Source organism: Malaya genurostris, chromosome 2 (genome assembly GCF_030247185.1).
Source record: "Malaya genurostris strain Urasoe2022 chromosome 2, Malgen_1.1, whole genome shotgun sequence".
NCBI lineage: Eukaryota > Metazoa > Arthropoda > Insecta > Diptera > Culicidae > Malaya > Malaya genurostris.
Window position 1 is genome coordinate 249,008,817 of NC_080571.1, and position 13,128 is coordinate 249,021,944.

At 36.3% G+C, this 13,128-nt stretch overlaps 1 protein-coding gene across 1 annotated transcript; it reads right to left on the reverse strand.

Annotated features, from left to right (window-relative positions):
- Positions 1-376: 376 nt before the first annotated feature.
- On the reverse strand, positions 377-2,111 carry LOC131429081 (trans-1,2-dihydrobenzene-1,2-diol dehydrogenase-like). Its single transcript, XM_058593130.1, has 3 exons — positions 1,597-2,111; positions 999-1,537; positions 377-852 (listed from the first exon to the last, which is right to left on the reverse strand). The coding sequence occupies exons 1-3, from the start codon at positions 1,799-1,801 to the stop codon at positions 583-585; spliced, it is 1,014 nt and encodes a 337-aa protein (XP_058449113.1). The 5' UTR covers positions 1,802-2,111; the 3' UTR covers positions 377-582.
- Between the last annotated feature and the right edge of the window lie 11,017 nt (positions 2,112-13,128).

The window sequence follows — 13,128 nt, forward strand, 5'->3', positions numbered from 1 at the left end:
CAGAACCATTGCATGGCTGGTACTACGATTCTACTGACACTAAGAATTCTTCCAGGTCGGCGCTCGAACATACGACAACTGGTTTGTAAGCCCAGTGCCCTATGCATTGAATAATTGCTAAGCGTTCCACAGAAGTAAACTATATTACGATGAATAAATTGCAACATAAAATATAATTTTTTTTTTGTCAGCTGGCTTGGTATAAATTGCCGCAACATAATTAGGTATTTGAGTCTTTGAATGTAAAAACCAAAACAAGAAATATTATTTTTAGAGGCTTCGTATAAACGCCAAAAATATAATTTTTCAAGTCGGCAGACGAAGTAAATAATTGATCTTTTCTTCAATCATTAAATTTTACAAGCAAACATGAAAGTATTTTCGATAAGTATATTTTCGCTCTCACCGCAACTTAAACAAACTAGATAGTTTTGTTTATACTTCATGCAAACATTGGCACCGCGATTCGCGAGGAAATGCGATGTGTTGACTCTTTCTTATCTATACATATGTGTACTAACTCTCACCCACTGCAACGTTTTGTTTCTTATTTGTTCTGGTAAATAGCAGACCACCATATGATTACGGCTTGAATTGTGCATCTTCTGGAAATTTAACTCCAATTTGTCTTCTAATCTCGTCTTGGATACGAGCGATTCTCAAACTCTCGCTGTGCGGCACCGATACGGACTCCAGCTTACCCGCGTTAATACACTGACGCGTTTCCTCTGCCTCGTAACGCAAACCGCAGCTGTTGGGGAAGTTGAAATAGTGCCGAGCTTTTGGGAGTGGGAATTCCTTACGCGATCCATCAATATCTGTCAGCTCGGTGGAGCACCAGAAGTCGTGCAGCTATCCAAATAGATGAAAAATATGTTACATATAGTGGAAAATATATTACGTTCAGACTATTAAACAGCACTGAAAGTTGAGGCGCTATCGCTAAGAAATTAGCAGCAGCAAGCGAACATCGATCAACGTTAGCCTCAGTTACTTACCGTTAGCGTCCCTTTAGTGCCCCGAATGATTGCCGTGTTTCTAAGCTTCTTCAGGGCACTTGTTTTCATCTTGGCGATTCCACCGTTTGGAAATTTCAACTGTGCCTCCACTTCCAGATCGACACCCTCTTCATTTAACTGTCCTTTCGCGATAACTTCCGAAGGTGCATCACGGAAAGCCCACAGGCTGACTTGAATTGTGTAAACACCCAGATCCAACACAGTACCGCCACCCAATCCTTTTAGTCGGAGCCGATCTACGTCCGACAGAAAGAATCCGAACTCCACATCTACTTCTTTTATTTCACCCAAGTCACCGGCGTTTATGCGATTTTTCAGATGGATGTAAGAAGGGAAAAATCTGGACCAGATAGCTTCCATGAAAAACAACTTTTTCTCTGTGGCATGAGCAAGCAAACGCTTCGATTGACCTTCATTCATGCATAGTGGCTTTTCACAAAGAACATGTTTTCCGTTATTTAACATCAAAAGTCCCAGCTCGTAATGGGTCGGGTTGATTGCTCCGATGTAAACAACATCTGAAGGAGACTGCTTCATTATGAATTCCACGGGAATAAGAAAAATGCTGTGTACCTACCGATGTTTGGATCCTTGGCTAAAGCCTCGTAGCCTTCGTAATACTTGTCAATTCCATGCAATTTAGCGAACTTTTCCGCATCCTCCAGTTTACGCGCACTGACGGCAGCCACCAAATGGTCTTCTTTGGACCATGTGAAAACTGCATTGGCAAAATCGTGCGAGATCTTACCGGCACTAGCAATTCCCCAACGCAACGGCGCCATAAAAATTGTTATCTCGTTTCGTACACAAAATGAATTGAAATGAATTGCACAATTGCTTCAAATAAACAAAAATACCAGGCAATCAGCTGATAGATCGTTTAGTGCGCAGGCGCAACTAATAAAAAACCGGTGTAGACTCGCCGAAAGATGCGAAGACACTGGTCAGTGGTCCGTGAATAGCAATGATTTGGTTGATATTAAAAGGAAATTCATCACAATCATTCATAAGTCCTCTAATTTTGTTAGTATTCTATAGAGAAGGAATGCAATCAAACCAGTAGAACAATTATTGGTATTTGATATCTGCAGCAATAGATAACCTATCGACTCAGTGATCCGAAATGGTATAAACTTCCTACACCTGTTGGAATCACATGAAACAAATACTGATGAAATTAATGTATGTGAAAGAATGAAAGAGATCGGTGTTAGTGTTTGCTTAACTCTGTTGGTATAATTTCATCTGGAAGCTTCACTTTACGAGATTGGTAAGCTTCCCTGGATTTTCACTGACTTAGCATGACATGAAAAAACAAATAAGTGGTGTAATTGCAAACACATCAAGGACAGTTCTAGTCGATTCCAGCCGGAATAAACTATCTACGGAGATAACACGCAACTCAAAACATAAAATCGTTGCAATTATCCAACCCTTTCAGCAGATTTGGGGTATACACGGAACTCCCAATGGCATCAGTAGAACTAAAATATTAATTCTTTTGTTTTGAATTTGATTGGTAGAAACTGTTTATTATTATTTTTTTTTGTTTGCTTTCGTCTGACAGCGAGAGTTTCGTTCAATAAACCAGGCTCTCGGTGATCGTTTTATTTTTAGGAAACATTTTCGGCTCAAGTTTTACAGGTCGTCATGTTTATGAATATTTACTAATTGATTCGTCTCAAAACATGATCACTATTTCACATAATTACACCACTATTCAATGTTGGATAACTTCGTAATTAGTAATGATCACGTATCTCTTGTTTAATCAGCGATTGAAATTTTCTAAACTTATCCGCTAAGCAATAAAAATCTTCAAAAATATGAGATGCAAGTTAGCATTTAATTCATTCGCTTTGTTTTCATATCATTTCATATCGCAAGTTTGCCAAGTTTTCTTGTAATGTTATAAAATAAAAAAATATTTTTGTTCTTCAAATTACCATTAACAAGTGTTTTTATGCATCCGTCACATTAGTTTAATTATAGTATTGATAAGAAGAATATTTTGTTTTGATTGTTATCGCAATTGCTAATTAATAGGAACGAACAGAGTAATGATCATTTCATTAGTGCTTTTAGCTGCTTTGGAATATAAACTTAATTTTAAAAAATGTGAATCAATTCGCAAGGCGAATTAAGTAGAAATATGACATAATCGTAGTGATTTTAGTGACTAAATTGGGTGTTTGAGGTATCGTCCTTACAAATGAGATGAAATAAGGAGCCGTTACGTTAAACTTTATTCAACCTAAAACTGAGCCGATATAACTCAACCGTTGAGTAAATATAACTTACTAATGGGTAGATATAACTCACGTTGAATATATTTTGCAAATGCCTTATGAAAACTACTTAAAGCCGCTTGACTCAAATTTAAATGATTGAACGGAGCTCTGAAATTGGGTCGAAATATACTCAAAATATATCAAATCACAATAGTTTGGGTCCCGGCTCATTGCTCCATTCCAGGCAATGAAAGAGCCGATATTTTAGCCAAACGTGGTGCTATTGAGGGTGAAATTTTTGAGAGACCGATTACTTTCAACGAATTCTATAGCGCGTCCCGCCAAAGAACACTTGCCAGCTGGCAAACTTCTTGGGATTGAGATGATCTGGGACGGTGGATGCACTCAATTATTCCTAAAATATCGACAAAGGCATGGTTCAGGGGACTGGATGTGAGTAGAGATTTCATTCGTGTGATGTCCAGACTCATGTCCAATCGCTACACGTTAGATGCACATCTCCATGATATTCGAAATGAATTAGGTTTAATGTACTATGTATTGTGGATGCCACGGCGAAGAAAAACTTATGTATATTGCCTATGAAATAATCGTATTTATGAAAAAAAAATATATTCAAACTTTGGTAGTTTAGCGGTTCTGTGTATCAATTAGGATGTATTATCAGTTAATTTTTGCACAATTGTTACCAATTGTTATTTGGTAACAATTGTGCAAAAATTAACTGATAATGCCAAGTCTGAAAATTTTTCTGTAAATCCTAAAGAAGCCGTAGGCATTTTTTGGCACAGACTTTTTTGAAGACTTCTAAAAATCATAGTTTTCGTTGACATTTGCCGAATTTACAGTCTTTCAATGTTTTTTTCCGCATCATTCTTTATAGAGAACTTAAAGTTCGCAGACTTATTTGTTCGAGTTTACAATCATGTTCAACCCTACCCCCCCCTGATTTTCACATGTCATCTCTGAATTTAAAGGATTTTTTTTCATTAAACTGCTAGTGATAGCTTCGCTGTGTCGCAAATCCGAGTCGCCGTAGTCTAGATAAATATTATTTCTTGCGAATTTTCCCCGCATTACCGTGAGACAACGTACTCACTTGCTGAGAGCTTTACCTGAAGTCTTGTTGGAAAGAATTGTTTGTTATATTTTTGAAAACAGTCATTTTGGTACTCAAAGTAACCTCGTTGGAATTTATCATGTTGTCAACTTAGTTATAACGTACACTAGTCTAACTGAACGGAAGCAAGTAATGCAGATGTCGAATATAAAATTTGCAAGTCTTCAGCCTGAAATACGCACGGAGAACCCCCAAATCACAAAATTGCTAAATTGTCATGTTTGTTTTTCATCCTGGCTGTATCAACTAAAACACATAAATTTAACTTACATAACTGTTAATTTTTTTAATAATCCTCTAAGTAAGTAGAATTATTATTTTCGAATGCTGTCAGTTGGCTGAGAACGAAGACAGTACAAAGTAAAACAAATTTCATGTGAAACTGAAGTATTCGCACTCTTTAAAAGTTCTACTTAAGCTTTGAATGACAGCAACAGAGCGATGCTTCCAACTGATAAGTCGCTTATTCGTGCAAAACTACCGTTAAAAGTGAAACACACAACATACATGATTTCAAAAAACATGGTTTTAGTCATTCAAATCGATGCGTTGAAATAAATCATAATAATACTGAAAGAAACGATATTAACAAAGCTGCACGTGTTCGGAACCTGACAGCTTTTCAAAATAAATACTTTCTTGAATTTGTTTTGTTTCGATTATAGAGGTTTTAATCTTAAGGTCATTTGCCTCTTCGGGCCAGAAAAACTTTCTGACCCTGGTCTCATTTTCTTTTCTCTTTGTTTCTGTCTTTTTACCTTCTTTTATATATATATATATATATATATATATATATATATATATATATATATATATATATATATATATATATATATATATATATATATATATATATATATATATATATATATATATATATATATATATATAAATAAATAGGTATAGAATTCGCTCAAACTCTAGAAAAATTTTCCGAGACCCGGAGGGTCGAGTGTTATATACCAATCGATTCAGCTCGACGAATAAGCATAACTGCAAGCAAATGTCCGTGAGTGTGTGTGTGTGTGTGTGTGTGTGTGTGGGTATGTGTGTATGTGTGTGTGTGTGTGTGTGGGTCTGTATGTGTGTTGTCAACAAAGAGGTCGGGATCTCAGAAATGGCTGGACCGATTTTTATCAAACTAGTTGTAAATGAAAGTTCCCGTCACCCAGAACGCTATTGAATGGTTTTGAGATCGGATGTTTACTTTTTGAGTTAAACGAAGTTTTATGTCAAAAAAAAATTTTTTTTGACAGTACCTGTCACAATTGACCTTGAAAACAGAATATATTTTCAGACTTAGATTCTGCACGGTAATACCTATCCAACAAGCCATAGATTGTTAAAATCCATCCATTTTTAACGAAGATATCGATATTCTTATGTTAGCGACTTTTCCCCCTATTCCAGTAGTAAGAGTTTTGAGCGCTGTATGACAAAGCAATGCTTGGGAGCAACGTGAAACGCGATTTTTTATATTGTTACATACAATTGTTTCTAAGTACCAAACAGACTGTGTACAGCATCCTTTTTTATGACATTTTGCCTCGGACAGATTTTAGCACGATTTGTTTTTGGCAACATAATCGTTCGAATATGACATATGTAAACCAGATGACGGCAGCATTTTCGAGTTGAAAGCAATTCCATAATTATATTGATTTAAACTACTTACAGCAATAAATGCTGGAAGAACATAACAGCCATGTACCATTCGAATCAGTTTGTCGAGATCAGCAAATGCGTGTGTGACAAATAATTTCTCTCATTTTTTTTTGGAGATGACTCAACCGTTTTCTACAAACTCAGATTAATACGAAAATTCGTATGCTCCTAAACAAGGTTCCTGAATTATGTTTGGATCCGATTTCTGGTTCCGGAACTACAGGATGATATGTGAAACGAAATTAAAATTGTGTGGATTGTTCTCGTAGATGGCTAATCCGATCTAAAATTCAAATGAAAAGTTTTAAGATCTTGTAAAACATCTTGCTTTTCAGTCAGATCCAGCTTCCGGTTTCGGAGATACAGGATGATTAGTATAAAAATGACTATTTCACATAAATTAATCAGGTTTATCGGGTTTACAGATTTGGATAGTCGATAACCAAATAAAAATATTTCAGTTTTAGTGGTATTCAGTTTTCGATTCGGATTTAATTCGCACTACTATTTCTCAAAGATGTTTATACTGATTTTCAAACATTTTGAAACAAATGTAAACTAAACAGCTACTCAGGTGAATTTATCTGACTTCGGCTACATCGATTTTCGAATTTCAGTTCCAGTATCGAATCGTTTGTCAAAGCTCAATCGTTTTCTAAAAAAAGCTACAATAACAAAATTAATAAAAAATCTACAACAACAAAATTAATAAATATTATCCAATTCTGACTTCCGATTCTGGAATTACAGGATGATGAATTTTTAAAATTCAAACCGGTATAGAAAATGACAATCCCGAAAAGCTTAAAAGTTGGACTTAAAACTATTGCAATTTATTCGTCATATGGCCATACGAATCGGTTTGTGTTATGCTGGTTGCTGAATACCGGCCCTGGAAGTACCTTAAATTACCATAAACTCTAAAGTGGAAAGTTAAAGTTGCTTAAATCGACGGTCAATTAAGATAATGTCATGAGAACTGAAACACCGAAGAATATTCATGCAAAAAACACATACGGATTGATAAAAAAAAGATGTCATCTCACTGCTAGGTGGATTAAGCGCGTTTTTTATTCAATAATCTAATTTTGAAGGCACACTGCTTATGCTCCAAGATGCTGAAGGCATTTGTTTTTGTCTTGTCGTAAGTTGATTAATTTGGCGTAATATGGGAATATGTAATTGTTTTGACTTACTTTGTATCTGACTAGAGATCTAGTTTCTAGATTTAACGTCTAATGCATAAACCTAGACAGATGTGACACTGTGTCTGTAGTGTCGGGCACCTGCGACAATACGTTGTTCGCGTTGTCTCATTTTTAATTTGTCTGTTGAAAACTGATTGTTATGATACTTATAATCAGCTAGAGTGTTGGTTTGCGGAAGACACTGGCATTAGTTCAGTCTAATGTGATCTTGTTTCAAATAAAGTAGGAAGCATTAGTACAAAATTAAACGTAGTATTATGTTGGTATGCAGACTTGCAACAATTTGTTATCTCTGGTCGGGTATTCGATTTTATCTAATTTCGAATTGTGCTGCAAGAAAAATCTCAACACCCATTATGTTAAATGGTATAATTATAATCAAATACATAGACCAACGTTGCCAGGTATACCGATTTCTCGGTATTTATACCAATGTTTGACCTCTATACAAAATACAGATATGCTCTCCTAAAATACCAATAATTTACTGATCATACAACTAAATATCGATTTTGATTTATTGCTGAGATAAGCATGAGAAAAGTTGTTGTAAGACCTTTTTTTGCTTACCTATCTGAGCTCCGGTGACATTTTGCGGTGACGTTGGGTACTTTTGTAGCAGAGATTCTGATACAGATAAAGTACCGATACATTTTTGCGTAAGATACAAATTTGTGGAAAAAATGACAACTGGCAACACTGTAATAGACTAAACACTGGCAATTTTTTTTTATAATACACATCACGGTCCTCTGTAAAACAGGGAAAAATTACGTTAAACTGGCAGTGCTGCTGAGTTCCTATATGTACAATTCAAATGTTAAACTTTTCGAACACTGTTTCAAATTGCATGTCAGCAAATACCTGGCGATTTCAGGCTGGAGTAAAAGTATTGATGTTGATGCTAGTCTAAGTACTAGGCGTTTATGGTAATCGGCATCGGAGTAGCAAATTTGGCCGTAAAACCAGGTTTGATGAACAAGTTTTCATTCTCCGTTTGGTCCAAAAAATGTTTTTTAACGTTAGTTCAACTCTACATTGTATGGCAATTATTTGAGTTTTCTTTGGCACCGTCATTTCTTATTATTTGTCTTTGGTATAATGTCAAACATCCATCCACAAATTCTACTAACTTTTTATTTGGTTGGTTTCTTCGTTAGTTTCCTTCTGTATATTGTATTTATCAGCATTTGCCCGTTAGTAGGGGAGAGTGTTCGGTTACCGACACCCTTTTATTTTAAGTATATAACTTCTAACTAAGTGCACATTATGCGGACATATATACATCAATGGAAAGCTGAAGTCCCTAGCTAACAACTGATTAAGCAACTAAGTTGATTTATCCGATTGGGAACACTTTATTATCAATTTAGTAAACTGATACATTTTGGCCATTTCAAATAAAATGTTCGATTACCGGCACCCCAAGAAATTTCGCTAAAAATGGAAATATATAGGTAAAGACTGCAATTATTCAAAGACAAAACGGAATTTATTCTTTTCGGAGGCGTTTTGAACAAAAGTCTTCATTACCTGATGGTTACTTCGCCTTGGCTCCCTTGGCCGATGATTTGGATGGTGGTGCCTTCGGTGTTGATTTAGTCGGCTTCCTACCGGCTTCGCGGCAATGAATACGTTACTGCAGACGAATTTATTGGCTTCTTATCTACTAATTAATGGCATTTATCAGTGCAATAAAGTTCATTTTTCTCGACATTCACGATTTGTTTGGAGTCCCATTGCTAACAGAACCAAAGTTTTTACTTATGTGACGGATGTTTTGAAGCTGTCAATTTGTCCACGTTCTGTATATCACCAGAGAAGCTAGTTGTGAGTTTTCCTTTATAAAGAGTCTGGAATCACCCAGCCAAGCTGAGACAATTTGATAATGCGTGTTACCTGTTCAAGCGACCAAAGAAGAAAGAGGACGAGTTAGTTCGTTAATCGCTTACTACGATTAAATAATAATAAGCGTGGCATCGCCATGGATACAAACAACACATTACCATGGGTACAAACATCACACTACCTCGTATTATTTCCAGGGGTGTATTGTTGTGACTAGTTTGCTTCCAACGAATGTCTAGATATATTTAGGAAGGTATTCACAACCCCACATCTCCCTACCTCTCCGTAAAAGAATTTTTTTTATAATATTGTTATATTTTATTTTTATTTTCATTAATTGTTGTTTTTTTTTTAATTCAACTGTCAATTACCTTTTTTATCGTCTGGTTCCTCCTCACTCCATGATGGAGAGGCAGACTGTGTCCAATCTAGTTACAGGTGTTACACCGCTTGCTGAATGCTGGACAAATTTGACCTCTTGGATGAGCAGGACGGTTGCATCTAGAGCAACGTGAACGTCGTCCCAGAAAACACCTTCCGGTAATGCGATATCGTTTCGCTAGCCGATTGTCGTAATAGTCATCCTCTCGTGTACGCTTTCGGTTGCCCTGTATCGACCGCTGCACATGTCTATGCTGAATCGCCAACACGCCAGCTTCCCGATTTAACGTCTTCATATCGTCCAATACTTCCGCTTCGTAGGCTTCATCTCTTGTGGCTGATTGTACAATGAAGTTCGTCACATAGCCGTAGGTCCGTGCTGCTTTCGCGAGTTCTCTATTTTTCAATTCTTTCAATAACTGGGCTCTCACGAAGCGTTCTTGATCCATTTGGCTATAGCCACACAATCTCACTTTTTCCATTAATCTGGCATGGAATGATACGGCTGACTCTTCAGGTTTCTGTTTCATGTTAGAAAATGTCTCATGCTCCGCTGACGTGTCTGTCATAGACTGTAGGTAGTCGTGAACGTTTTTGACAAAAACTGAGTAGCAATCTGGCTCACTAAGTTTTGGACGTAACCTAGCAGCACGTACAATTCCTTGGAGTTGCTCCCCCATCGTTAAAAATAACAACTGTGCACGTTGAACTGGATCATGAGCGTTTCCTAATGAAGCTGCAATTTTAAAATTCTCCATATACCTGTTCCACGATTCCCACAATTTGTTCGATGCTACGCCACTAGGAAATGGTTTAATATGGTCCCATCTAACAGTTGAAGTAGGCCTTGGAATATTATCAACATGCTTGTAAGTCGAATCCCATTCTGCTTTATCATTTTGCGTAGTATTAACTGGGGTAGTTGAAACTGCTGGTCGGTCAAATCTGCTTAAAGCCTGGGCTAACGAGGCCAAATTTTTTTCCATGCGTTCGATTCTCTCCAGCGTGTCAACTTTATTCTTGGGGACTAGATCCGAATCGTTTTCTGCAACTTCGTCATCACTTTCAGACTCTGTTGATGATGCTGCTGATGATTCTGATTTATCGTGATTCGAGTTAGAGTCAATACTACCATTAGTAACTGTACTCTCAAAACTCGTGCTGTCTAATTTTTCATCAACTACTAAATTTGTTGAGCTAACCGACTCTCTGTCAGTAGCCTCATCGTTCTCGGTTAGACGCACATATTTCCCTTCGTTTGCCATTATGGTGGAAATAAGCGTATTGGTGGTAAAACGATATCAACTGTAATTTGACATATTGAAAAAAAAATCGTAGTTATTTCACGGTAATCAGATTATTCCGATTCTTAACAATAATGGCGATATTACTAGCTTAACAATACCGAAAAGCTCATAGTTCAATTATTTAACGGCCGATCCAGCTCGTTGTCTCAAAAACCTCAAACTAGGTACTCATTTTTTTTTAATTTTTATAAACTTCGTCCTGAAATGTTGCAGCGTCCCGCACCATTCAGCAAAAAAAAATGTTTTTGCGAACCTCCCGTTCCGCATATAATCAATTATGTTTATCTACATAACCTTCACTTATCTGTCCCAGTAAGTCGACTTAAACAGTATCATTTGACATCCACGTAATTTCTGAAGTCGTCCCGCACCGTTCAGAATCTACGAAACGTCCCATTTCGTTATAGTTGAGGTAAACATTTTCCACACTCTCTTAATTACATCGAAAAATAAGAGAAACAAGACAATTGCTAATTTAAAAAACGACTGTTTTAGCTTGCGTTATTTCTTTTTTTTTTCATAAAAAAATTGTACTTTTCGGTGTTGCAACATGTGCTGAGTGATTCCTTTCTATATCGTTAAGAACTTTTTATATCCTTTTGATTAAAGAAAAAAAAACTTTAAACTGGTAATTAGAGTTTTTTTTCTACAAAAAATACTCCTGGTAGGATCGCCAATGTGAGTTTTCCTTTATTAAGAGTCTGGAATCACCCAGCCAAGCTGAGACAATTTGATAATGCGTGTTACCTGTTCAAGCGACCAAAGAAGAAAGAGGACGAGTTAGTTCGTTAATCGCTTACTACGATTAAATAATAATAAGCGTGGTATCGCCATGGATACAAACAACACATTACCATGGGTACAAACATCACACTACCTCGTGTTATTTCCAGGGGTGTATTGTTGTGACTAGTTTGCTTCCAACGAATGTCTAGATATATTTAGGAAGGTATTCACACTAGTTAGTACAATACGTTTAGCTAGCAAAAACAAAAAGATCGTGCCAATTTTAAAAAGTCTATAAATTCTGATGAATGTCGGCAAACAATCGAAGTTTCAAAAGTATGTAAACAGTCTTCAGACGAAAAAAAAGGTTTGCAGGTTACCTATGAAATTTGATAATTTACAAACCAATTTGCAGATTTGGTATCTCTACATATCACTAACAATTTTTCACGATTTGTCGAAAAAAATTGGGTTCCGCTCACCGAAATCGGTAGATATTTTGAAAATTACTACAAGAAACGAAAATTTTGATAGCATCTGGTATTAAATCACGGAATAGATCGATTTCACTTAATAAATATTTAATCCACTCACCTTTTCGATTGATGCTCTTCAATTCATGATACTATAAAAAAGTCCGAAAAAATTTTGGTGTTGATTTTCACGTAATTAGAATTTGTATTGAGCGCAGCAAAAAGTACAAGCGTCTGTTTGCTTCGGTATTCGTCACAAAAAGAACCCTGCTGCTATTAAACACACACATGACATTTGTCGGAATGACGCTATCTGCTCTCTGTCAAAAGTTACGGTGGGGTGCCGGCAACCGAACACTGCCGGTAACTGAACATCTTCCCCTAACATATTATTCGTTTGATAAAATTCATGTTTTTTTGTCATGCACCATCAGAGCAGATTATTGAATCAAGTTTGAAAATGAACAACAAATAAACCTAGTAAAAATGATAGATATATGTATTCTCTGCTTTTCGATCATTTTTTTCCATTTTTTAAACTTACGTTATCTTTCCTTCATATATCCCTTCATGCGGACTGCGGAGCGTATTTCCTGCATTAAAAACATCTGCTTGATAGAATTTTCAAACTGTTTTCTAAAAATGTGTTCAAGCATGTGAATTTGTCAAGAACTCAGTTTTGACGCAGTTCGTGCAACTCGAAGAAATGTTGCCAGCACTCTCTCAGAATCCAATCAAACTTTCCGGACATGACTAATGGCATTTTGACATGACTTTCCAAAATTTTACATTTTCGCATCGATTTCATTCAAATGTATATAATCGGAAAAAAAAACAAATCGTACAATATAGATTTTAATGGGATACTTACGCAGAATGAGTAAAATTTTTGAAATAAAAAAACCTAATTTGAGTTCTAAAAACGCTTCCTTAGAAGTAGTCTCCCAACTTTTTTGCCGTTATTTCTCATCTCTAAGGAAATTGTAGGGCCGTACCCAAGTATGACTTATTAATTGACCTCAAAACATACGACACAATTGATCGAGAACAGCTATGGCAGATTAAGCACGAATAGGGTTTTCCGGATAAACTGACTCGTATGGTCGAAGCAACGATCGATACAGTGATG